The sequence below is a fragment of the Vicugna pacos genome, chromosome 9, assembly GCF_048564905.1.
Source record: "Vicugna pacos chromosome 9, VicPac4, whole genome shotgun sequence".
Taxonomy (NCBI): domain Eukaryota; kingdom Metazoa; phylum Chordata; class Mammalia; order Artiodactyla; family Camelidae; genus Vicugna; species Vicugna pacos.
In genome coordinates this window covers 29,836,321-29,864,134 of record NC_132995.1, presented here as the reverse complement: position 1 = coordinate 29,864,134, position 27,814 = coordinate 29,836,321, and the positions used below count along the sequence as shown (strand labels likewise).

At 46.8% G+C, this 27,814-nt stretch overlaps 2 protein-coding genes across 4 annotated transcripts in view; one reads left to right on the top strand and one right to left on the bottom strand.

The window, feature by feature from the left end:
* Positions 1–18,872, bottom strand: part of CHD9 (chromodomain helicase DNA binding protein 9) — a 210,194-nt gene extending 191,322 nt beyond the window's left edge. The window contains exon 1 of one of the 3 annotated variants that reach the window (XM_072967366.1): positions 18,758–18,872. The gene's annotated coding sequence lies outside the window, so the exon portion shown is untranslated. The remainder of the gene's footprint in view (positions 1–18,757) is intronic. The other 2 variants (XM_072967363.1, XM_072967360.1) reach the window with 2 other exon arrangements.
* Positions 18,873–26,606: 7,734 nt separating this feature from the next.
* On the top strand, positions 26,607–27,272 carry CHD9NB (CHD9 neighbor). Its single transcript, XM_072968826.1, has one exon. It carries the CDS (start codon positions 26,671–26,673, stop codon positions 26,827–26,829), a length of 159 nt encoding a protein of 52 aa, XP_072824927.1. The 5' UTR covers positions 26,607–26,670; the 3' UTR covers positions 26,830–27,272.
* Positions 27,273–27,814: the final 542 nt, after the last annotated feature.

Below are 27,814 nucleotides of genomic sequence, written 5' to 3'. Positions count from 1 at the left end.
GTACGGAGTGGGGCAGATGTGAGGTGAAGGGCAGTCTTGTAAGACTAAGCCCTTAATTTGTGGGGTCTGGCACTATCTCCAGGCAGATGGTGTCAGAACTGAGTTGAATTGTATGACACCCAGTGGGAATCTTGGAAAATTAATCCCTTGGTCCTGAGGGGACATCCCTCCTCCAACCACCAATCATACATTGGAAATTAGGTGCAGAAACCTCTCACCACTCCTGGACTTCTCAGCTTAATGTCAGCCCCCAAATTCCTCTTGTGCCCAAAGGCATCTCGGGGTAGATTTTCTATCCCTTGTTACCAAGAGACTCCTAATGGATATGGCATTATTTCGGTTATTCTTTTCACCAACTGTGAGCTAAGTAAGGGAACCCCTATTTTACAGATGAGGAAGAGGAGCTGAGGACAGAGAAGCTACGTGATGTAAGGAGTGGGGGCAGGACTTGAACCAGGACTCCATTCTATCCACTCCACAGGGACTTGGTAATATACCTGAGTCTCAGAGCCGGCTCTGTCACTTTTCTTTCGTCAGCAGTAGAGCATCTGCTGGGAGAGGAGAGCCCTGTTTCTCCTGCAGTCAGTGGCTGAGGGAGGACCTACTTCACTGGGTGTTCTCTGCCCCCTGTGCCCTCTTCCTAGAAGGAAAACGCCAATAGAGGAGGAGCTTAGTTAATTCCTGCAGGGCTTAAATTTGATGTCAAGGGCCTGGGGGGCTCCAAATGGCCCATATTTTCTCCTCCTACCAGGGATTGAGGCTTCAGTGTCTACCTTTTAAAGTTCGACTCTTTCTTCTGAAGATACTGGAGTCTGGAAAATGCAACTACATCTCAGGCCTCCAGGGCTTACAACCTGAGTTGCTATCATAGTGACAGCTTTGTAGGAATAAGGGCCTTGAGAGGGGTTGAGGGGACCGGGTGAATGGTGGGGCTGGTAGAGGTGGCACTCTGGAAGAGGAAAAGGGTACAGAAAGGGACACCAGAGGATTGGGTAAGCCTCACTTGGTTGAAGGAGCATTATATGATCACCGCTGAAGCCAGGTTATGGGACCATGAGGGTTTATTCTGTCTACGTGAGTGTATGTTCAAAATTATCCATAGTAATATTTTAAAGTGCAATGCGTAATTTAAAAAACATGTTTTGTGCCTTTGTCTTTGCAGAACCCTTGACGCCTATCTTGTGCACACCTCACAAATGATCCCTGCCCCCCCGCCCCAGTTTAAAGATGGTAAAACAGGCGCAGAGAGGCAAAGTCACTTATGCAAGGTGGAAATGAGTTGAACCTGGGCCTTCCAATTCCTATATTCCAAGGTTAACCCAGGGCAGAGGGTAGTAGAGGCAGGTTGGCAGCCCCTCCTTGACGGGAGCTAACAGGCAAGGATGACAAAGTGAGCCAGTACAGTCCAAGTCCCAGTCTTGCCCAGAGGCAGCCCAGCCTGTGTGTAACTGGCGTGGCGCAGACCCCGGCAGGGCCTCAGGGAGTCACTGAGCACACTGTGGAAAGCTCCCAGCCAGCGACTCCACGTGCTCCTTGGTAGTTAAGAAAACACTGAATCGAGCCCAGCAGGCTCTGGCCCCAGAGCCATTCACGGGCATCCTGAGGACTGTTGCCTGAACATCTGGGTCTGATAAAGGAGACCCCACGTGGGCTTCCCTGCCGCCTTGGCCATGGCTATTTCTGCACGTACCCTTGAAGCTCTGTGCGTGTGGCTGGTCTTTTCTTTTCTTTCCTCCCAAACATATGGATTCCCAGCTCCTATTTCAAACTCAAATACTCCTCTGCTATAAACTCCCCAAAGCTCTCAATTTCCTTTTTCCATTGCTCATTCTTTCCTAAAGTGCGTGAAAAAAAAAAAAAGCTCCTCTCTTCTCTCTGTTCCAATTTCCTTATTTATGAAAGAAGGGCAAGGAGAACGGTAATTTCAATGATCAAAGTTAAGCAAGGCTCGATTCCTTCCTTAGGAGAACACACCTCAACAAGCCGAGAAGTCCCAACTTAGCAGGGACGAGAACAAATCACAGGAAAGCCCTAACTCCCCCTAAAACACTCATCCTGCAGGAGGCCTGACACAGTGCCATCTGCTTCCTTTATCTGGCTGCAGCGTCCTCTTTGAAAGTCACTAATGGAACAGAAAGAAGAAAAGTCACGGGCATGATTCCCAGAAGGTTACTGCCAAAGTGGGAGTGCGTCATCCGGGAAGGGAAAAACAGGTCCTGGCCTGCTCCTGAGCCTGCGGCCTTTTATCTCTCCACGATGATGGCGACCTACCCCTGAGAAGCAGAAACAGCCCAGTCCTGGGCACACAAACACTGGATAAATCCGCATCAGCAGGGTCAGGGAGGAAAAGGGACCTAGTGCATCATCAAGAGCCTAGGGGACAGAAGGTCCTCACTAGGGGCTCTCATGTGCCTTCAGGGACCCAGGAGGTAACATAAAAGGCAGGGGACACTGGCTTCAGCCTGGAGGAGCAATGGCCCTGGAGACAGCAAGTCCTCTCTGGAGGGCAGAAGTCACCCACGTCTGGCTGGTTATATTGTGGGAGAATATGAGCCTGGTTTTGCCAGATCTTCCATTTTTCCAGAGAAGTAGAGATTCAGATTTTACATGAAGTCTTCTGATTTGGGAAGGGGTTTTGATGACAAATTTTGCAAAGGCTGGCATTCTGAGCTAAATAAGACCGAGCTCTGGCAGTCCGAGTTCACCTGAGCACCCCCTGTGGGCAGCCCTGACCCAGGAGCTGGGTCCTCTCCACCTGCAGTGTGGCAGGCACTCCGGGGGAGGAGGCCAGGACGAGGTCAGATGAAGTCACGGGGCGAAAGGCCTCGCTGGGCACAGGAAGGAGGGAGGACCGCCTGCTATTCCCGGGCTCATAAAACACTCTAAGACTCCTGTCACTGTGTCATGCTGGATCTGCTGCCAGTTGGGTCCTTACCAACAACCCTCCCATCCCCTTTAAAAACTTTCCTCCTCCCCCGGGCCAGCTCATGTGGCCAGTTCAGAACTCTTTCTCTGAGTGAGGCAGGTCGACACTGTAGCCTCTGACCACTTTCGAGTCAACCTTCAAGACAACTTAAAATTCACCTGCCCAGCACAACACTATAAGTCAAATATACTTCAATTAAAAAAAAATTCACCTGCCCGTTGAAGATGCAAGTGACACCTTCTTTCTCTCAGGCTCGACACAACCATGACCAGTAACTCTGTGTCCTTAAGGAGCTCTTTTTCTCCCCCTAAAAAATCACACTGTGCTCCAAGGACAACTTCTGTTCCTCATCTCTGTGAGAGGAAAAATGAAGCATAGAGTTGGGAGCTATTTGCCAAAAGACAGATTTGGGGAGGACCCTGAATACCTGGCAGAGCCACACATGAAGTTTTTTTTTTTTTAAAGTTCAGGTGTCTTCCCAATTTGGACACAGTCAAGGTTAGATGAATTTCCTCACAGTGGGATGGGGCAGGGATCTAGAGGGCACATGACAGAAGGTTTTAGACAAAGGTGTGATCATGGGATCTCTTTCCCTGGCATCACCTTTACTCTGCCAGTTAGATTCTTTTATTCTTGCAAATCTCTGTAGACAGGGAATGAGAAAGATGAGTGGGAGGAGATGACAAGAGGAGAGTTTTAGAGCAAGGGAAAGTACATTGCACAAGCAGCTGCCTGCAGCAGGGTGTGTACGTGAAGCTGTGTGTGTGTGTGTGTGTGTGTGTGTGTGTATGTGTGCGTGAGTGAGTATTTGCATGCTTAGTTTGTACGCAAGCCATTTTGGTAGAAGGAGAAGTGTTGTTTCTCTACTTCAGTAAATATAATACCCTCCTAAGAGAACCCTCATGACTCCTGTCTCTCTCTCTCTCTCTCATCCCATCAACACAGTGCTGCTATTCATCTAATCCGTATATACTCATTGTGCACCTTCTTGGTATCTGGCTCTGTGATTTGCCCTGAGATTACATCAAAGACCAAGAAAGACACAGTCCTCCTTCTCAGGGGGGCCCCAGTTTAAGAGGGAGGCAGGCAAGTTAATGGGAAGCCGGGTAAGCCCTCAGATAGGGGCAGTGAAGTGGAGAGCACGTGGAGGAGGAGGACTGACCTACAAGGCAGAGGGAGAGGCAGGGGGGAACATTTTCTAGAAGTGAGGTCTAATCTGAGATCTGAAGGATGAGCTGGAACTAGACAAGGAAAAGGGAAGGTGAGCATCTCAGGCAGAGGAAACAGCACAGGCAGAGATCTGGAGGTCAGATTCCCCCTAATGCTAGATGACACATGCTGTTTGAGCTAAGGCAACTTCCAACCCAGGGAGGGTTTCAGGAGAGCTCTGGGGCCAAGTACAGGACCGGTATGGCAGTGGTCATAAACCAACCTTAAAAATCATCCTTCTCAGATTTAATGCTCAGTTAAAAGCATTTAAAATGTCTCCAGGCCTTAGGGTACTTGGAATATAGGGTGGAGAACTAAGAATTCAGGGTATATTTGAATATAGTCCCTCTTCCTGATAAAGGACACAAACGCTAAGGGTAAAGCATAGAACCTGGGACAAAATGACTTTTCAATTCCAATTTACAACTGAAGACAAAGAACATTATTACCTCTTTTTTAAATGGAGGTACTGGGGATTGAACCCAGGACCTCATGCATGCTAAGCACCTGCTCTACTACTGAGCTATACCCTCCCCCAACATTCATACTTTTGTTCTTCTCTCCCCCCTCACAAGCACTCACCTGGTGGGCTAGGCAGAATGTTAAGATTTTTTATATATGTATTTTTTTATGGAGGAGGAAACTGAGGCTCAAGGAGGGAGAGTATCCAAGGTCATCGGTTCATTCCTTCCTTGACTCAACAACCATCAGCAGAGCATCTGGTGTTGGCATGCATGCACTAGGCACTGCGGATACAGTGGTGAATGACACAAGACAGTCTACTCATTGGAGCCAGGGTTCAAAGCCATTGCTTCCAATTTCCAGTTCCGTGTCCCTTCTAATACACTGAACTGCAGCTGGATATGTTGTCTCCGGTGCCACGCTCCAGTGGACAGGTGTTCACTGCCTCAGTCTTTGTCAGCATTACCCAACCCCACCCCTCCACACAAACATACCATAAAAGAAAAACAGCATAGCTGCTTTGCAAATGCATCTTCAAGGCAAGGTGCAGGCCCAGATTTTCCCTGCAAGTCCCTCCCATATGGAAACTGTACCTACCAAAAGTTGTCAGGGACAGAGTTGTCTTTGAATCACTGGGAAATTTCCCATTCCACCTCCACCCAATGAACTAGCCCAAAGCCAGTGCTTTTAAACCCTCACCGTCTAAAAGTCTTCCCTCTAGGGAGGAGGATATAGCTCACTGGTAGAGTGCATGCTTAGCATGCACGAGGTCCTGGGTTCGATCCCCAGTACCCCTATCAAAGACAAAAAAAAAGTCTTCCCTCTGAACACTGTCTTATGGAAGTAGGGATGGGATGAAGGTTTTTTCCCAAAGCCAAAAAGGAAAGATTGAGAGGGAGGAGAAAGCAGGGAGTGAGCAAGGGACGAGGAGACAACAGACCCACTCTGCCTCCCGCCTAATTCTGCCATGAGCTAAAATCCGGCCAAGGTCGGAGATGACTGGCAAAACCCAACCAGACAGACGTCCCTCAGAGATGCTTGGGAGAGACTGGTGTATCTCCCCAGAGCCTGGGCCATGTTATTTCCTGGGGCGAAGCAAGTCACAAAGGATGAAAGCTGATGACTGAACGTCTGGGGCAGGGTGGGAGGCCTTGCCAGGAGGTGGGGGTGGAGCGGTGGACAGGGAGGAGGGGTGGAGACTTGGCGGGTTTCACACAGACACATCTCTTCATTTTTCCAGACTGGAAAAAGCTGTTTGGGCTGTGCACATTTGCAGGGAGTCACGGTATTTACTACGCTTCCTGGCTCGACAGATTTCTTTCTGTCATTCAGTCAAACGCAGCTTGTATTTTTCAGGGCCAGAGCTGAACAGACCGTGGAGGCTCTTCCCCCACGTTGTGTTCAAAAACACATCCCAGGTGACTCAAACAGCCCGGCTCACATGGGCAGCAGGAGCGGGTGCGGGTAGCGTATTGTAGAGATAAAGACCCATGTTTAGACAAACAGTGTCTTCCCCTTGGAGGGGTTTAATGACGCTCCTATTTTCCCAGAGAGCATTGTTTTTTGAGCAGCTGGAAGAACTGCTGTACTAGAAATCGATCCCTGTATTTTGCCTGTGACTCTCGGTTATCCATGTTGATGGTGGGGGCAGGGCAGGTGGGTAGTTCAGGGGAGTGAGGTCATTTTTAAAAAGTGGTTAATAATAACATAAAAAAATCCTTTCTTGCCAAAATGTGCCTATCCGGGGAAAGTTGTCTATTGAATCACTGTATATGCCAAGATATTAATTCAATACAACAAACATTAACTGAGCATGTAGTGGGTGCACAGCATGGTGCTACGGGTGGAAGTACCCAAGATGACCACAACTTAATGCTTCACCTTTTTTTTTAAAGAAAACTGAGTGTGAGCCCAAATGGCATTCACAGCCAATGGTGGAATTTCAGGCACCAGGGGTGAGACAGGTCAGTAAGGAAAGTCTTCTGGGGGTGGGGTTGGGGAGAGCTTTTCCCAAACCCCTTCACATCGTAGTCACAGGCTCTTGTATGTGTAATGCCAGCCAAACCACTACACTGAAAGCATAGTCATCAAATCTTGCTCAAAACCTCAGAGTCACGCTGCCCAAGAGTCAGAGAGTGGGAGCCTGGTCCTCAGAAATGACATAATGACATATTCAGGCAACCTCTGACCTCTCCAGCCAGGGGGAGGGTAAATAAACAGATACCCCTGATGACGCAGATTAGCATCACCTGATGCAATGGACTAGCGCCTCCAACCTCGTCCTCTTCTTGGGCTGGCAAAGCACAGAGTCATCTTGCATTAATTTAAGAGAGAAAGGACCCACCCAGGTCCTTTTGAGCCAGGAGCCATGGGGAGTTACGAGGGGTGGAGGTGGATGGAGGAAAGCAGGGAAGGGTCTTTAGGGGACCAGAGGAGTCGAGGGAGCTAGGAATTCTGTATAGTCCAAGTAGACTATGCCAGATGTAGCTCAATTTTTTTTTCTTTTAAAAGACTATTATGGGTTTCCTTTCCGAAGTGGAAATGCAGGGATGGAAAAATGAGTTTCAGTTGCTATGGAAATAGGAGTTGGCTGGGGCCTGCAGGAGCAGCAGCTGGAGTAGAGCAAGTGGCCAGGAACCTGGCCCTGTGACAGAGCAGGCTTCTGGCTGGGGGTGAGACAACAGGCTTCAGCAGGAAGGAGGAGGAGGAAAGAAGAGAGAACAGGAGACAGAGATTGTGTCTCCAGACACTGCAACCTACGAATTCTGCAGACATTTGGAGCGACACAGAATGGCGTGCATGCATGTGTGTGTGTGGCGGGGGGGGGCGGCGCTGTGTTGTATGGGCATCCCCACAGGCCAACAAAGTGAGATGCAAAGTAAATCCAATGCCTGAAAGAGAATGGAGTTTCACTGGAGACCCTGAGGTCAGGAAAACCCTAAGACAGTTGAATGACTGAGAGGAGAAGCCGGCCATTTAGAAACCTTCCAGGAGGTTGGGGAAAATGCCTGAACAGGGACTGGCCCTCACATGGTATGTTCCCTCACCTTTTGTCCTCACGTAGCTCCTCAAATTGAAACTGGTGTGGGCCAGAAACAGAGCCGAAAAAATCCCCACAGATTTTTGACTATGGGGTGGGTAAGCTGGTTGCTCTATTTAACCTGCACCTCTGGGAGACTGTTTTTGTTCCAGGTAGAAAGTAGCCATGACTCTGGAACTTTGGGATCTTCCAGCCTGAGGCTTTGAAGGGGTCTGGATGTTCTCAGCATCACATTCTGGGGAGATGCTCTGATTAGGCCTATGGTGACTTCAGGTCTTTGCTGGATCCCTCAGCAGGGCCCACCTGAGGGGCTATTAGGCTATTCCCACTCCCACCCCCATAAGAGGAACCACCCAGGCCTTTCCACCCATCATAGTGGGGGTGAGAGGTCAGGGAGACCTCACATTCATGAAAGGACTCATATAATCCTGTCACTCTCTCTATACGCTGTCCCTGAGAAACACTGAGAGGATCACATAGTTTAAACTGACCACTATTCTGTATCTTATTTTGTATTTCTTCATTTTTCAATATATCAGGAGCCTCAAAAAGTGGAAGTTGAGAACAATAAAGAATAAAATACTTAGGACTAAACTTGGCCAGGGGAGGTGAAAGACTTGTTTCACTGAAAACTGCAAAACATTGCTGAAAGAAATTAAAGGAGATACAAATAAATAGAAAAACATCCCATGTTTATGGATTGGAAGACTTAATATTAAGATGACAATACTACTCAAAGTGATCTACAGATTAAATGCAATCTCTATTAAGACCCCAATTATATTTTTTGCAGAAATAGAAAAACTCAGACTAAAATTCATAAGGAATCTCAAGGAATTCCAAATAGCCAAAACAATTTTGAAAAAGAAGAACAAAACTGGAGGACTCAAACTTTATGATTTCAAAACTTACTACAAAGGTACAGTAATCAAAATAGTATGTTTCTGACTATAGGCCTGTAGAATAGGAGAGAGAACCTAGAAATAAACCCTCGCATATACAGTCAAATAATTTTCAACAGAGTTCCAAAACCATTCAATGCGGAAAGAGCAGTCTTTTTTAACAAATGGTGTCAGGAAAACTGGATATCCACAGGCAAAAGAATGAAGCTAAACCTTCACTTCATATTGTACACAAAAATTACCTAGAATGGATCAAAGACTTGAACACAGGATCTAAAACTATAAACTCTTATGAGAAAGCAGAGGAAATATCTCATGACATTGGAATTGGCAATGATTTCTTTATGATAACTAAAGCCCGGGCAACAAAAACAAAAATAGGTAAACTGAACTTCATCAAAGTTAAAAACGTGTATGTATCAAAGGACACTACTCACAGAGTGAAAAGGCAGAATGGGAGAAAATATTTGCAAATCATACATCTGATAAGAGGTTAATATCCAGAACATACACAGAACTCCTATAACTCAACAACAACAACATAGGAGAACAAACAACACAAACTGATTCAAAAATGGGCAAAAGGCCTGAAGAGACATTTCTCCAAAGAAGATACACAAACGAACAATAATCATATGAAAAGATGCTCAACGTCCCTAATCATTAGGGAAATGCAAGTCAAATCCACAATGAGCTCCTATTAGAATGGCCATTACTGAAAACAAACAAACATACACGCAAACTAACAAAACAAAAAACAAGTGCTGGCAAGGATGTGGGGTTCCCATTAGGAATCTTTGTGCATTGTAGGTGGGAATGTAAAATAGTGCAGCCGCTGCAGAAAATAGTACACAATTCCTCAAAAAATAAAATATAGAATTACCTTATGATCCACTGTAGAATTAAAAGAATTAAAAGCAGGGACATTTGTCCACTCATGTTCATAGCAGTATTATTCACAACAGCCAAAAGCTGGAAGCAACCCAATCGTCCCTCAACAGACAAATGGATAAACTAAATACTGTATATGCATACAACAGAATATTATTCAGCCTTAAAAAGGAAGGAAATCCTGACATTTGCTACATCATGACTGAACCTTAAAGACATTATACTAAGCAAAATAAGCCAGTCACAAAAGGACAAATATTGAATGATTCCACATACGTGAGGTACCTAGAGTCATCAAAATCATACAGGCAGAAAGCAGAATGGTGGTTGTCAGAGGCTGGAGGAAGGAGAAAATGGGAAGGAAATCGAAATGAGTTGAACAATTTAAACCTCTTGTTTAATGGTATGAGTTGCCATTTAGGAAGATGAAAAAGTTCTGGATCCAACTGGAGATGGATTGTGGTAATGGCTGGTTGTATAACAACGTATATGTTCTGAATGCCACTGAATTGTACATTACATTCTAAAATGGTTAAAATGGTAATTTTTATGCCCTGTATATTTTACCATAATTAAAAAATATATATATATATATATGTAAATGGAAGTGACCTTGGGTCAGCATCTTGACCTCTGAGAAGCCCAGTAAGGTTCCCAGTAAGCCCAGTAAGACCGATGAAATGGCCTTTTCCCTACTTCCTTTGTTTGTCAAAACTTACCCCAGGTGCAAACAAGACCATGGGCTGGTGTGAGGGGCCCAGCGTGTGCAGGTGGGACAGAAAGATGAATAAAGATGGGGATCACTGAGGGGACGATGGGACTCCTTGCTTTGAGGCAGGATCTAAAGTGACCAGGGCCAGCAGGCAGGAGTGGGCACAGCAGGGCTCTGGCAGTTCAGAGAGGGGCGGAGGGGACTTCTTGCTTGGCTGCTGCGCGGTTTCGCAGAGGAAGTGGTGTTTGAGGCAGGTTTGAGGGAGTGAGGATGTGCAGATGTGTGAACTGGTGGAGGGCACGCTAGGTGGGTCGTTTGTTTGCCTGGCGTGTGCTGTGACTGAGAGGCAGAAGTTGGGAGAGAATCCTCAGCAGGAGGGGAGGTGACGGGGTAACAGGGACCTGTGCAGGAACTTCTGCCACACCAGCCTGTCATCTTGGCGGGCAAGGACCAGAAAGGCACACTCGGCCTTGATTTGTAACCTTCTGGAGCCAGATCCAGGCAGAATGTGAATGCCAAACAATCATAACTTCTGTTGACAGAGGACTTACCAAGTGTATCTTACTCAATAACCCTAAATGGCGGTCTCAGCTCCATCCCCACCTGGGAAAACTGAGGCCCAAGTGGTAAAGCAAATACCAAGACCAGTGGGGAAAGGGCCGTCTTTTTAACAGCCAGTAAGTGGCAGGGCTGGCGTGTGAACCCAGGCCTACACGGGTCTCAAACTCTAAAACGTGTAAGAAAGGGCTCGGGAGCTAGTTTGAAAGCACAAATTCCATTCCCAGCAGCCAAAGCTGGGGTAATTTGAGCAAAAACACAAATAAAGTAGAACTGGATCACAGCCCAGGTGAAAAATAAAATCCATGAGCCCACACTGTCACAAAAGATAGGAAAAAACAATAAATGGGAGAGAAGAGCCCAATCTCCCATGCAGAATTCTAAATAAATGATGTAGACAGATTATCTTAAAGAAGATAGAACCACCCCCCCCACTCCCTTAAGCATGGGCTGCGCGAAGTGACTTCCTTTCAAGAGTGGAGTATGAATGGGGGGAAGCAGAGTAACTTTACAGTGAAGAAACCTGACAAACACAACCCAAGCCAGGTGATCCAGGGAGAGTAACAGTGGTAAGTCATATGATGTTATGAACGCTTCATGGGATACGATGAAAATGGCACTTAGGAGGGGAGGGCATAGCTCAGTGGTAGAGCGCATGCTTAGCACACACGAGGTCCTGGGTTCAATCTCCAGTACCTCCATTAGAAAAAAAAATTAATTAATTAAAAATCTTTTTAAAGCTTTAAAAGAAAAAAAAAGGCACTTTATTTCTGTGGTCTTCTTCTCCAAAACCCATACCCCCTAGTCCAATCATGAGAAAAATATCACACAAGTTCCAATAGAGGGGTATTCTACAGTATACATAACTGGTACCCCTCAAAACTGTCAAGGTCATCAAAAACAGGATTTCTGAAACATTGTCAGCCAACAAGAGCCTAAGGAGACATGACAACTAAAGGTAATGTAGGATACTGGACGAGATCCTGGAAAAGAGAAAGGACATTAGGTAAACACTCCGAAAAACTGAATAAACTATGGACTTTGGTTATTAATAATGTGTCAGCATTGGTTTGTTAATGATAACAAACATACTCAAGGTTAACAAACGGTTAATAGTAGGGGAACCTGGGTGTGGCGTATATGGGAACTGTCTGCACTATCGCCTCAATTTCTCTGTAAATCTAAACCGTTCTTAAAAAAAAAAAGTCTATTAAAAACAAACAAATTCCTGGGTTGACCCTCAGAACCCTGGCCTTCTGGAGCACATTTGCACAGATGTAATGGAGCTGTGAACAAAGCCAGGCCCACGGCTTGCCTGTTGACAGACTTGAAGAGAAGCAGCAGATACAGCAATATCTGCAGGGAGGGAAGCAGTTTACACCAAGGACACTGCATGCTTTGCCTCCATACGACTCCCTGTGGTTAGAGAGGGTGCCTCTCGTGAGGCATCAGACTGGCAGCTTTCCTAATGTGAGAACTGACTCTCCCCTGTCAGATGGGGCCATCCCTGAGGGCAGGGCCCACTTCTCCTCTTGAGGAGCTCACGGAGGCCTTTCTCATAGGCCTCAAGTACCACAAATTCTCTGTCTGCATTTTATCTTCCTTTAAGGTAAATCAAGGTTCTTCCTAGGGGCAGGAAAAGAGGTTATATACAAAATGTACATCTTTAAAGGCTGGCAAAAGGTCTGCTTGCTCTGAAATAACAGGACTCCTAACTTTTGGAGAAGCATAAACAATGCTCAGAAGCAGCAAACTCAATAATTTGTCGGATTTAGTGCCTTAAGCCTCCTCTCCTGCCCCATCCCTCTTCAACACCCCTTGTACCCCAGGCCCCAGGCGTAGACAAGTGATAACTGTAGCAACAGTTTAAAACTGTGATGCTGCAGATTCTACAGTGGAACAAAACTCAACATCCCAGGACGCTGCTTCTTGGTTGCAGGAAGTTGTTACTGGGAGGTACACAGCAAATCTCCCTGAAATGTGGGGAGGGTATATCAGTAGAATGCACATAAAATGTCTATGATCACTGATCTGCAAAAGTTCCTAAGGACAGGACAGGATGTGCCTCTGGACAAAGCAGGAAGAGCAAGGCCTGGAAATGAAATCAAGATTTGACAATAGCAGGGGGCGGGGGTGGGGTGGGGTGGGAGGCCAATTGTATTAACATAAGCTGAAGGAATATTAGGTAGAGAGAAATGGTGAGGAGCTCAGGAAAAGCAGTAAGACTTCAAGAGCAAGTCGTTGAGAGTCTATCTTGTCTGTCACAGAGTAGTGGGAGTTCTGGAAACCCTGGAGCATTAAACGCAGATCAGAGCCTCCCAGAATTCTCCCTGGATGAGGATCAGAAGGTTGGTCCAGGGAGCAGCAGGAAGGCAAGGATTTGGTAATCGATTAGTTATGTCTGTCCCATGGAAGCCAGGGATGGGGATCAGACCAGCAGCGGTGCCCTCTGCACCCCGGTACCCCTCAGAGGATACAAGTATCTCAGGCCATCCTGACATTAAAATCATCCATCTTGCTCACCTTGTTTTGATTCCATGAATACCACCGTTCCAACTAGAATTTGGCGACCCATGTGACCTCCCAACAGGGGAAAGCATGTGCTGACAGGCTGACACGAGTTTTCAGATGGCTTCACTCTGCTTGTTCCATTGTGATTTAATATGTTTGTGGTCTGGCTTCCTCAGCAGGCTGCTGTGAATTTGGTTAGTTTGTCCCTTTCAGCCTGATTAGCTCCATGTGCACTACAGGAGCTCCATCTTGACCTGCAAAGGAGCATCCCCAGCCTCTGGCCCCTTCATGCCAGCCCTGCGGGGCTCTCCTCCTGATGTCATTAGCCAGCTGCTCTTTGCCACGTCAGTCATCCCAACCACAGTCATCTACTCTAAATCCAGAATGAGTGGTGGGAGGACTGCAAGAAAAAAGGGCTACAGCCACCAAAATAACTTTATAAGTCCTGTTGAATAAAAAAAATAAAAAAGGAAGAAAGAGACCCTGTGCTTGGAGGAAGAAGCCAAGAACACGCCATAAAGAACAAGCAGGAGGAACTGGCAAGGTATAATTGAGAGCAAGGAAGACCCCAGAGGGCCAGTGGGTCCCTGTCATCAACTCTCTGAAGGACGGCAGTGGGGAAAAGGGGACAGGTTTGTTCTCTGGGGCTCCAGAAGAAAGTATGACAACCAAGGGTGGCAGATACAGGGAGACAGATTTTGGCTAGATAGAAAAGAGAAATCCTTCATGGCAGCTTTCCCCTAATATCAGTAATTCAAGTGTCATCATTACTTTTTTTTTCTTTCTTTTGTCAAATATGTGAGAAGCAGTGTAATCCTGCAACTAGGAACACACACAGGAGCAGGGTGCCTGGATTCATTTTCTAGTTCTGTCACTTACTAGCTATATAATTTTGGGCAAGTTACTTTACTTTCCTATGCCTGTTTTCTCTGCTAATAACAGTACTACCTCAAATAGTATTTAACTCATGTGATTGTGGTGAGGATTAATTAAATTACACATGCAAAGTGCTTAGAATACCGCTCAACACACAGGATGTGCTAAGTGGTAGCAACGGTTATTTTTATTATAATTTCATACCACCTATACTATTATTTAATATTTTTCTTTAAGCAGACATGTTATTTATATAAATTTATTTCAAAGGAAACTGAATATTACTACTACAAATGCAAAGCCAGAAACACCGGCCTTGTAGAGATGGAAACTGTAAACTAAACATAAAACAATGTTATTAAATTTTAGCTAGTTACTGTTGCCTGTTCCATGGCCTGAATTTGAGGACTGCTGCCTTTTCCAGAAAGGAGACAAGCAAGGGTTATACAAAATCGTCTCGTACTTCACTGAGACTTCTTTTGTTGACTGTAGGCAGGAGGAAGAGTCTGGCAAGTTCAAGGAAGTGAAAGGCCAGTGAGGTTGGAGTCCCGGCTCTGCTCGGGCAGAGAGCGCAGCAGAGTGCCGCGGAGGGAGGCAGGGCAGGATCAAAGAGACGGTTTAGAAAGGAAATACTGCTCCTAGAATGAGACTTCATGCCACACCGAATCATCTCACGAGGCACCCAGTGGTTACCTGAACACACTTTGGAAAGCCAAGTCAGAAAAGCATTGTGGAGCCCACCTGTGCCCGTCAGTGCCCCCCGGAGGACACCTGCTGGCAGCTTCCAAACGCAAAGTCTGCCTCTCACTTCTTTCTACCTTTAGGCATCTTCTGGCTGCAGGGTGTGTACTTTAGACCAAACGCAGAAGTGAGGGGATGGGGAGACCTCAGGAGCAACCCTCCACCAATGAGGGACAGAGGTAGGGAGATACCCCAGTTTCCTTGCCTCTTCATGGGACTCACAGTCTCTCCGGGCATCCTTGGAGAGATTGAGCCCTTTGCCCTAGTGGTAGCTCACTCATCAACACATCCTTTACTGGCTTTCCTCCCTTCTACTTCACTCTAACCAGGCTTTCTGGGATCACTTCCCAAATAAATTCCTGGCACCCAAACCCTCGTCGCATGATCTGCTTTGGGGAAACCCCAACTATGGCACAGTTTAAACTTCTGACAGTGGATTGAGTTGCCCAGTAAGTTCCATTTTCTTGAGGAACTCAAGAAATGGCTGAGAATGTTCAATGGAGATTCATGGATCAGGTAAGAATTCAATGAGAAGGACTTTTAGTACCTTAGGTCCCATGATTCTAGATCAAGAGTTGGCAAACTACAGCTCACAGGCCACAGACAACCCACTGCCTGTTTTGGTGCAGCCTGTGAGCTAAGAATGGTTTTTACAATTTTAAATGATTGGAAAAAAATCAAAATAAGAATAACATCTTGTGGCTCCCCAGAATGATAAGAAACCCAGATTTCAGTGTCCATCAGTAAAGCTTTATTGGAGCACAGCCACGCTCATTCATTCCCACACCCTCCACGGCTGCTTTTACTCCATTACTGCAGAGTTGAAGAGCTGCAACTGAAACCCTATGTCCATGAAGCTCAAAACACTTACTGTCTGGCCCTTTACAGAAAAGAGTTTGCTGACCCCTGTTCAAGACCATCATCCTGCAGAGAGACAAGAGGCAGACTGAGACCTGGCTGCACCATAGATGGGGAGCCCGTCACCAGATCTAGTATTTAGAGGACTGTTTGGATCAGATCCTCACATTTCCTTTCCCTACATCTCTGTGACCACCTTGATGACTCCCTCTGCCCTCTGCAGGTATCTAGGACTCTTCTATTGAATCATTAATGTTTCTATACCAAGAATAATTTTATTTTTAAAAAGCCATGAGAACTTCTCTTCCCCACATTCTGCCCACTGTGGTCTTATCCACGCTTGACGGCTTTGGCAGCCATTTAATTACGGATTCCTCCCCAAACCAAACCAAATCTCCAGTCCAGGACAGTGTCCTGAGATCTCAGATTAATATTCGAATATCTGTTCAACATAAGGTTAAGATGGGGGGGTGGGTTCTGCTGCTTACCAACGGCCTAACTTTGAGCAAGGCATTTAATTGTGTGGGGCATCAATTTCATCACCTGTCAAAGGTGGAAATGATCCTGACCAGCCTGCCAGGATTACTGTGCTAACTAGACGAAAGGAGAGCTGCCCTCAGAACAGTGCCACCTGGCCTCAGCCTCCCTCTCCAGCATATTATTGTATCATTGGACCTTTCTTCACACTCCCTACTCACAGTCTCTCCTCGACCTCCTTGACTTTGCCAAGCTCATGGCTACCTCCAGGCCTTTGCACATGCTGCTTTTTCTGCTTGAAACACTTTTTCCTCATCTCACCCCTGGCCTGGCTGGTTCTGAGCCTTTCTGACCCCCAATCCAAAGTAGGTCCTTCTGCATGCCTCTCCATCTTTGTGCTTGATTCTCGCACTGTATGTGCAGTAATGTCTAATTATAGTCAATTCTCATTATTTACAGTGGTTATATTCTATAAACTTGCATGAACATAGAATTAGCAAATACTGAAACATTTCTCTTAAGGGAAAAACCTAAGGTTAGGTTTCTGCAAGCCTCTGGTCACATTTCCATCAAGAGATCAATATGTAACCTTGTTTTATGTGTGTTTCCATTTCAAGACACTTAATTTAGTACATATTGTTGATTCATTCACATTGAACTCTCACACAATACCACTACAGGCCATGCCTGAACAAAGTTTATCTAAACATACTTTCTCCTCAAGGCACATCACAGCATTCTTGTGCTTTGGAACATTAGACGGCACTTCAGCACTGTGTTTGGGGGTGATTTTAAACAGCAAAATCACCCCCCAAAAAAGCAAAAATAGAAAAAAAAATGTGGCACTAAATAGACCACAAAAAGGACACTTGTTTACACTTATGAGAGCGGAACCAAGAAGGCAGAACACGTGTGTCGGGCAACTCAAATTTTTAGCCACTCTGTGTCCGTGAAGGACCGTGAAAGAGCTGCAGACATTGATTTGGGGGTCACAGGTAAATGTTAGCAAGTGAGAGGATTTGCAAACACAGAATCTGCAAATAAGGAGGATCCACTGTCCTTCCTTCTCGTTTCTCTCATTCACGCAGTGTGTGAGTGCACCCCAGGCTGGTTTCCCTCTGTCTTACCACTTTATCTCCAGCACCTGGAACACTGCCGGGCGCGTGGTAGTTTCCCAATAATAAATATAGTCTAAACGAACACACGAGTCAATCTGGTAAAAGCGCTTCGTTAGCTGCAGTGACAGCTCGTGTATACGGAGGAGGCACCACGAACTGCCCTGTGCTGAGGGCCTTCTCTGTGGTCCCTTTGGCAACAAGGGAAGCGGCAGATTACTGCACTTTTGCCATGGGCTCTGGAATCACACTGCCCGGGTTCAAATACGGGGTCTGCCTCTTACTAATCATTGAACCCTGAGCAAGTTGCTTTGCGGCTCTGAACCCCAGCTTCCTCAGCTATCAAATGGGGCAGTTATAGGACTACCTACCTTGTGGGTTATGGGGAGGAGTCGATGTGGCATCGCACAGAAAGCATTTGGCACAGCGCTGAGCCCTTAGTAAACATTACCTGTTACAGTCAATAATTCCCATGGCCACTCTAAGATGTTTATACTATCATATCCATTTTGCAGATGAGGAAACTGAGGTTAGGAGGGGTTCCATGAGTCCCCAGGGGTCACACACAAGGAAGGGATGACAATGGGGGCTCCAAGCCCGTGCTCATAACCACTTTCCTGTAAAGGTAGCACTTACTAAAATGATGAGGGCAGCTCTGGGAAGCCCCCTGAACTTCTGTGGGATGAGGGTAAGGAGAAACTCCCATTTCCCGTGAGTCTTCTCTCATATTCCACATCTGTGCCTTTCTGTTCCCTGCCCGCTTTTGAGTTGAACCCTTTCAGGGCCAGACCTATCGGGAGGGAGGATGTCGGTTTGCTGTCTTGGGTTTGACAGCTCACAGTCAGAGACATTTCCTGCTTAAAAGGCACACAGAAGATGAGGGCGGAGGACGAGGAGAAGAATCAGCATTCTGGGCTGCGACAACTGTCCTCTGTCTTCTCCAGCCCTTTAGATCAAGGTCCTTACACTTGCCTGCTGGTTGGGATCTCCTGGGAAGCTCTTAGGTATTCAGATGCCCAGACCTCAACCGAGACCACTTAGATTTGAGTCTAGGGTGGGTGGGGGTGGGAGGAAATAGGGCATCAGTATTTTTTAATGGTCTCCAAGCGATTCCAATATGTAGGCAAGTTTGAGAAATGGTGCTTTGGATCTTATATCAGCACTCAGCTCCAACGCCTGAAGTCGCTTTGTGTAACAGTCACTCTTTTCCTACGACTGGCCCATCGGGGATTTGGGCAGGCTTTCCAGAGGCACTGGCTCGCGGAGGATGTTTGTGCGCGGGCGACCCGGTGTTCTGCTCTGCCCCTAGGCCCAGCCGGGAGACGCGGGTCTCTGGGTCCCCGCAGGCAACGACACGTGCGGCCGTTCAGACTTGTCTGGCTACCTGCGTCGTAGACCGCCAGCAGGGCTCGGCGGCCCCCACCTGCCCACCCCAACCACAGAGGTTCGCAGGAAAGGCCCGAGGCTCGGGAATCCTACCTTGGCTGCCGGCGCTGCCCTCCAGCCCCCGGAATCCTGGGACTCAGGTTCGATCTGTCGCCAGCCTCCGCGGTCGCTTTCGTCTGCGCCTGAGAGGCGCCGACTAGAACGCAGGCGCCACCTAGTGGACGCGGGGCGGCCGCGCGGGAACCCGGCGGGGGGTGGGAGCGAGGTCAGTCTCGGGCGGAAATGCAGCCTGGGCTTCCCACGTGGGCGGTTTTCCAAGACGCCGCGCACCCCGGGCGCAAATCCCGGCTGGGGAGCAGGGACCACCTTCACTCTCTAAAGGGCGCTGGGACCTGAACTTGTTGAACCGTCTCTTGAGGGCATGGAGGAGCAGCCAGGCCCTGGCTGCTGGCCTGGGATCCATCCTGGGATTTTCCTGGCAGGACTCAGGGATCTTGCCTTTCATCCAAAAGCTTTCAGTACACCCTAATTTGGCATAGCCTCTCTTTTAAATATACTGGACGCATCAGAAGATGCAAGGGACTGGGTTTGTCTCAAGCCTCGGGAGGCCTTTCCCCTACCAGCACAGCAGCCCTTTCTTTTTGTCTTGCCTCCTACTGGCACCCTTCCCCCCTTGCCCTCCTACCCTGTTCCCTCCAGTCTCTTTGGCTGAAACTTATTAAACACCCAGTCGCTGTCACACCCTGTGTGGGGTCCGGAGACACAGGTCCCCGTAGGAGTTGGCAACCCAGGTAATGTTTCTGACCGGAATGCCATTGACATTTCTTTGGTTGGGGCCATTCTGGCAATGCAGGACATTTAGATCCCTGAATCTCTGGCACTAAATGCCAGTAGCCACCCCACAGTCATTGTGACAACCAAAACCACCCCTTCATATTTCCAATTGTCTCCCAGGTTGGAGGAGCAGCGCCCTATGCTGAGAACCTATTAACTGATTATTAAGATGAGGTGGATGCCTCCCACTCCTTTCTTGAGGCTTCTAGTTTTTTGTTTTTGTTTTGTTTTGTTTTTTAAGGAAGACAGGGTGAAAACAGGGCTGCAGAAATAGTGGATTATTTATGTCTTCTTTAAGCAAATGTTAACAGAGCGCCTACTATGCGCCAGGCACATTTCTATGAATGAAGGATGCAACAAAGAACGAAACAGCTCAAAATCTCTGCCCTTGTTGAATTCACATTTGTGTAACAAAGTAACACTTTTAACACATGCACAAATGCAATGCTATGTAATTGCGCTCTCACTGGGTAAGTACAGGATTTATTTTTTAAAAATATATCAGTGCATAGGGCACCAAAGGCAGAGAGTGCCTGGTGATGGAGACAAGTTTTGCAAAGTTATATGGGGGAACGTCTTCTCTTAGTTCTGGCAGTTTATCTCTGTGGTGACCTTTGGAGGTAACATCCCCAGTGGAAGTGTTAATGATACATCGTGACAGTGTGACCTGTGCCAATCCTCCCTCCCCCCACCTGCGTGTGCCTACTTATCTTTGGTCTGTCTGTACTGGCGTCATCTGGTCAAAGTGACCATCAAGGGCAGAGGAGGAAGAAGAGGGGAGGAGGTGCCTGGAGAAGGAAGGGGTGGTGTGTGCGCATATATGTGTGTGTGTGTCACTGACAGGGGCCACCCCCAGCTACTCAGGGCAGGCTGGTGCCCTGGTGAAGATGATTCAGTCAGAGAAGTGCTGACAGGTACACTTCCCATTCTGTCACTTTAAAGTGTCTCTGAGTCACTTCCAGACTGCTTTTGCCCCTATCCCCGTGAGAACTCCTCCTCCTCCCTACACCCCACCCCACTGTGCCCCTAAGCTTCCCTGGGCAAAGTCCTAGGTTGTAATGCTGGGATTCTGATGCCAGGCGTCCCCTGATGAGGTTAGGGATTTCCAAAGGACTCTCTCTCCTCTGCGTTCTCCTAACATTTTGCTCATTCCACTAATCACAGTGTTTTGGAAACTAGTTACCAACAGGTCTGTTTTCTCCCTAGATTCTCCATAGGTGATCTCCTTGCGGGACTGCTCCATGTTTGATAGGTGGTAGTGTCAATAATAATAATAAATAATAACAATAATTATTATTATTTATAATGCATTAGGCACTAAGAAGTTTAGATTGACTAGTTTAATCCTCATAATAACCCTATGAAGTAATCACTATAGTTTTTCCCATTTTATTGATGGAGAAACTGAGACTGAACATGCTTCAGTGATTTACCCTGGGTAGAAGAGTTAGCAAGTGGTGCAGCCGGGACCTGAATTTGGATCACCTGATTGCAGAATTTTTGCCTTTAAGCACTCGACTACTGTGGATTGAGCACCTGGACAGCTGTGCTGGACACTGGGTTTTAGATACGGGACAGGATGGACAAGGGGCTCTCATTTCTATCCCTCTGTGCTTTTGTTCTGTCAAAGGGAGAATTTTGTTTGCTGCACTTTGCTTTTTTAATAAATTCATAATGTTATGAACTGTAACCTACTTTTAGTAGGTAAGGGCTTGTTTATTTTCTAGAGTGATGCTTCATTAAAGAGGGTGAGACTCCTCTATTCTCCACAGTGGATAGAGCTAGAAATAGGGGTGCCGGGCACATGGGCAGAATGTTAGGTCCCTGGGAGAAGGAGGGCTAGAGAGAGGAGGCAGGGACGTCAATGACAACAACAGGAAAGGGCTGGTGCCCATCCCAGGAAGGGCACTTTGGTCTTGTGAGGCTGGCCCTGTGGACTGAATAGGAACTTGATTTGGGAAGTCATAGTATGTTTACGTCTGTCAGAGGGAAGTTTGGTTACTTTCTGGTCATGAACTGCAGCTGCAAACCCTGCCAAATATTATGAGGTATATGAGCAGCATGGTATGTATGCTGTCTCATTGACTTTTCCCCAAAGTCCAGGAAAGTGAGAATCAGAGATGTTTAGCAACTTGCTGAAGACCACACAGCATATACACCATAGAGTTAGTATTCAATCCCAGGTTCCTCTCATGCTGAATCTGGTGCTTCTAACCGTGAACATTAGCTACCTTTCTGTAAATGAATGATGAATTAAACTGAACTCCTCGGGAGGGGTTTGCATTTCTTCGTTTTGGCCAGGATGTCCTTCCTTCCTCTACCGGCTAGTGTTCTGTTCATCCTTCTAGGTCCAGCTGGAGGAAGCCCTTCCCTATGCCCTCTTTCCAGTATGACCTTTTACCTGTACTAAAGCACTGCATTCTGCTTCTTGGTTAATCCCTGCAAAGGTGTTGCCTCTCCCAACAGACTCTGTGCCCTTGAGAGCAGGACCCACGTGGGTTGTGCTAGACATTGTGTTTACCTCTCCACATCCGCCCTTCTTTTCCACCCTGCTCTGCATCCTGGGAGGCTGCCCTAAATGGGCAAGACCAAAAGTTTCTATGCCTGCTGGCTTCAACCTGGGTTTGGCCAATAGGAGTCCTGGGAGAGACTGAGGGTGGGAGGAAAATTGAGGTACTTATGGCCCCAGCTCCCTTCCTGCAGGCTGGAGACGGGGAGGGCTGGCCGCTCACCTACCCACCAGCCACAGCTGTGAGGTGTCCCTCTGCACACAGCCCTCTTTGCCTCCACATCCAGGCCTCCTAAATTGCAATTCACTAAAGTTCTGGAAACCGTACAACACCCAAAATGGAACCTTGTACCATGTAGCTCAATAAACAGCTGGTGAGCTAAATTAGGGGCAGGTGTGTTTGTTTGTTTGTTTGTTCGAATGCAAAGCAGGAGAGAAAGGATTTTAAATGATCTTGAGAACTAGGACCAGATGGCAAATAAGCCCCTAGGCTCCTGGCAAACTGTTTTTATTTACTTTTTTGTTGGGATGATCTGAACATTTTTTCATAAATTAATATACAGCAAACTTGGCTTCAAAAATTGGTGTACAGTTCTATGAATTTCAGCACGCATGTCGATTTGTATAACTTACCACCACAATTAGGACACAGAACACCAAAAACTCTCTCCAGCTATTACTGTATAGTGATACCACTGATCTGTTCTTAATCCTTGTATTTTTGTCTTTTTGAGAATGTCATATAAATGAAATAAAGCAGTGGATAACCTCTTGAGACTGGCTTCTTTCACTCCTGAATGCCTTTGAAATCCATCAAACCTGTTGTATGTAACAGCAGTGTCTCCTTTTTATTGCTGAGTAATATTCTGTTGTATGAATGTACCACAGTTTATTTCTCCCTTCACATTTGGGATGTTTCTAGGTGTTGATTATTAATTGAGCTGCTCTGGGGTGGGGAGGGTATAGGTTAGTGGTAGAGTATATGCTTAGTATGCATGAGGTCCTGGGTTCAATCCTCAGTACCTCCATTAAAAAGACAAACAAATTTTTAAAAAAATCTAATTAGCTCCCCCCACCCCAAATAGAGCTGCTATAAATATTTATGTTCAGGTTTTTGTGTGAACATGGTTTTTCATTTCCCTTGGGTAATGTTATGGACTGAAAATGTCCCCCTGCAAATTCGTTTGTTGAAGCCCCTATCTGCAGTGTGACTGCATTTGTAGTACTTTTATGGAGCTAATTAGGTTAGATGAAGTTACAAGGATGGGACCATAATCCCACTGAACTTGTGTCCTTATAAGAGCAAGGGGCACCAGAGTTCTCTATGTTTGTGAGCACGGAGGAAAGGCCATGTGAGGATGCATCCAGAAGGCAGCTGTCTGCAAACCAGGAAGAGAGTTCTCACCAGAAACCAAATTTGCCAGCACCCTGATCACGGACTTCAAGCTTCCAGAACCGTGAGAAAACGTCTATCGTTTAAGCCGCTGAGTTTGTGCCATTTTGCTATGGCAGCCTGAGCAGACGGATACAGGTAAATATTCTATTAACCTGAGAGGAACTGCCAGACTTTCCAGAGTGGCTGCACCATTTTGCATTCCCACCAGCAACCTATGAGATTCCAGTTACTCTGCAACTTTGCCCGCATGTGGTTTTATCGGCAGTTTTCATTTGCGTTTTGTATGTTGATTTTTGTGTGTATGCTATGTTTTGTAGGTGGTAATGGTTAAGGAAGCATTTTTAAAGCTTTGAAAGTATCCTGCTGAGGTCCCAGCCATCTTTGGGTTGTTCCATCCCATTTCTCTTTTCTTGTCTTTCTACTGGCCTCATTCTGTTCCTAGAGCAGTTTCCCCTAGGCAGAGACACCTAGTGATCTGGCAAATTACAGTCCTCATCAGAGGTGAATCCATTTCTGAGAAAGTTGAGGAAGAGGTTACATGTGGGCAGATCTGACTCCTTCATGGGACCTATGCCTCATTTAAAGTTCTATTGTCACCCTCTTGAATTCTTACTAGTTTTTGAACACAGGCCCACATTTTAACTTTATGTAGACCCTGCAAATTATGCAACCAGTCCTGGACGTGGGGGTCACAGGCAGGGCAAGGCTTCTCACCAGGTTCACTGTGAAACGGGGCCTCATCTTCTCACCAACCACACCTCTAAACTAACCCAAGCCCAGCCCGAGAGTCTTGCCTGTCTCCTTGGTGCTCCTGCTGCCTGTCTTTTGTGCTGACTTGGGACAAGCATGATTCAGAAGCTTCACAAGAGAATTGTTGTCTTAGGATCCCAGCATCCACATGAAGATTTGCCTTAATTAGGGTCTCTTAATCGGAAGGCATATGGAACCTCCCTCTTCCACCCTGACACACCCACCACCCCCACCTGCACTTTGGCGTTTATGTGGGAGAGGTAAATGCACAGCATCATCCTGGCTTCCTCATTGTCACTCTGCCAGCCCATTTGGCGAGAAGCTCGCTCCAAGAGAGGTGATTTATGGGGGAGTCTTACCACATTCTCGTGGATCACTGAATGCCTAGGCCCAGGAGGATCAGTGGTGTTAACCAGAGGCACTGCCAGCGGGTCAGGAAGGGGAAGGAGTGGGAAGGTCACAGACTTTGCAGTCATCGTCCTGAGCTGGCTGCCCACCGGACATGTGGCCTCAGGCCATTGACCTAACCACTCTGGACTCAATTATTTCACCTCTAAAGTGGACTTAATAGTGGAGAGGGTATAGCTCAGTGGTAGAGTGTGTGCTTAGCATGCATGAGGTCCTGGGTTCAATCCCCAGTACCTCTATTAAAATACATACATACATACATACATACATACATACATACATACATCTAATTACCTCTCCCCAAAGTAAAATAAAATAAAATAAAAATTAAAGTGGACTTAATAATACTCCCTTACAGGACTGTTTGATGGTGAGGAGCCAGTGCAAGGACTTGGGTAAAATATCCCAGGTGGGCATGCACCCACCCCTCACCCTGCCAACCCTGTAAGTGGGTGGGAGTTGGTGTCACCTTCAACTGCTGGGTGCACACTTGGGAAAGAATAAATTCTCTGCTTCTCTGAAAAGCTGCTTCATGGACCTGCTTGATCCTCTTTCCAGCTTCCTGGGAGCTGGGTCAGGATTATCAGGCCCTTTTTGGAGTTCGCAGAAAGAAAGAGGGTGATCAGAAAATAAAATAGGAATCAAATATAGAGCACTGGAGGGGCCAACTTCAGTTCAGCAGCCTGAGAGTCTTCACTCAAGAAGCCTTGATGTCAGAGATCATTCATTCTTAGCTTTGAAAATCTTCACCCATGGGTCCCGAATTAAGAGAGCAATGCCAGGCCTGCCGAGCTGACAACATCTGTGATGGTGTGTGAAGATAGCCTTAATGGGGCCTTTACAATAGGTACAATGAGGGGGGTGGTATAGCTCAGTGGTAGAGTGTGTGCTTAGCACGCACGAGGTCCTGGGTTCAATCCCCAGTAGCTCCATTAAAATAAATAAATAAATAAACCAAATTACCTCCCTGCACCCCCAAAATAGATAAGGTAAGCATAGTGATAGAGAGAGTGGAATCGGATGACCTGGGTTCCAGTCCCAGCCCTGCTCTTTCCTGGCTGCTAGACCAACCTCTCTGTGCCTCAGTGTCTCCCTCTGCTTGATGAGGATTAAATAACACCAGCTACTTCTTAGGGTTTTTGCGAGGATGAAACAAGATGATGAAAGTAAACTGTGCTTGGCACAGAGTAGCATGTGGTACCTGCTAGTTTGTTTGTTTGTTTGTTTGTTTTTATATTTGCTTATTTTTCTTTCCAGTTTTATTGAGATATAATTGACATACAGCCCTGTGTAAGTTTAAGGGAACAGCATAATGCTTTGACTTTTATACAGCATGAAATGATAATTACAATTAGTTTAGTGAACATCCATTATCTCATATTGATACAGTGCTACAGAAGTAGGAAAAAATGTGTGTGTGATGAGAACTCAGGATTTACTTTCTTAACAACTTTCTTATTTATTTATTTATTTATTTATTTATTTATTTATTTATTTATTTATTTATTTATTTATTTATTTATTTATAACATACAGCAGTGTTAAATGCTAGTCCTTTAATTACTTACCCTGTTTGGGTAACCCAGAGTCCACGGTCTTAGGACTCCCTCCTTATTTGTCAACCCTGGGTGGAGGTGGCATTCTAGGGTAGGGGATGGCCTCCAGGTGGGGTCTGTGAGTCCCGGAACTGAATTTGACCCTGAGACACAGCGGGAGGGCACAGCGCGTTGCTTAGTAACAGGACTTCCCTTGCGTGTGAAGCGAGGGCCGGTGTTTACAGGTAGCTAGGTGGGGGGTTGTAATTTGTAAGGAAGAGGTTACAGGTTAAACAAAAGGGAATTCTTCTGGTGGAAGAATAGGGCTTGGTGCTAGGAATTAGTCGGCTTAGCAGGAAGGGCCCCGTTCCAGGCCCTGCCCACCCGACAGAAGAGGGGATGGTGTCTTTATGCAGATTGGACTGGCGTCTCCCTGTGACCATAGAAACCGAGCCCGTCCTCTTTCAACTGTGCCCCGAGGAAGGGCTATTTAGCTCTGGCGCCCGAGGGGCAGCAGCACAGATCCTCCTCGCCTCGGAACTCCCCGGGCACGCAACCCCTGCGTCCAGCGGAGATGGGGTGCCACTCCAGCAAGAGCATCAAGGTGGCGGGGGAGTCCCAGAAATCCGGAGGACAGCCCGAGGGAGAGGAGCCAAATCTGGAGGCCGGCACTGAAGCGGCAGATGGCAAAGACGCCTCCTGGAAGGATGGCACCCCTGAGCAGAAGAACTGAGATGCCTCTCTCTGGAGTTGGACCCACCCTCATCCCTGGAACTGCCTTTGGCCAAAGAAACTCGAGACTAACCCCATCCCGAGAAGCTCCGAAGTGTCGGAGGAGAGAGAAAGCCCTGCCTCTGGGACTCAGGGTTCAGAAGCTGCCTCCATCAGTCTTTGCTTGGGAACTGTGAGAAAGGTGAGGCCACGAGGAGGCCTACGTCTCCATCTCTCTGAGAGAGAGGGCGAAAGAAGTCTTCACACCTCCTGGAACTTCCCCAGAGCTTCTGGAGATGGGCGATCCCCACCCACAGCAGCCTGCCGCAGCTCTGGTGAATCTGCTGCTGAGCTGTGACTGTCCAGGGACGCTCCCCCCACCCCCACCATGTGCCTCACTTTTCTGAACTCTGAAAACTCTGTAGTCATAGTGTCGATGCAGTGGTGTGGCCCTCAGTTTTGTTTTGCGGGGTTTTTTTCCCCCCATCTCTCTCCTTTTTTTTCCAGTAGCTGGCTGTCTAGCCGATATCCCTAACTGGAAGGTTTGGGGTTTGGCTCACTCCACCCTGTTTGCATGAATGCTTTAATATTTAACTTGGAGAATTGTTAATGAGTTATGGGAACAATCAGGCTCAGACTGTGATCATGGCAGTGGAAGACAACGAGGCCTTGATCATCCAGTCAGCGGAACTCTGAGTACTGGTGGGGAGGGAGGAGGAGGGATCCGTGTTCCTGGTGTGTGAATCCCCAGAAAAATCTCCCTCTGCTGATGTTCACGTGTCTCCTCATATCAAAAGTCTGTCAATGTGAACCCTCTGGCGTCTGAGTTCTCTGTATCCAGCCTTCAGAAATATTTCGCTGTTTACTAACATGTCTGTCAGCCTCTCTTTTTTCCTCTCTTGCTTGTGTTTTGGCTTTTAATTCGACTCAAAAGCCTTTTAATTTGAAATCAAATAGACATGTTTGCAAATAAGTGATGACACAACACATTTGAAAGGCAGGACTGG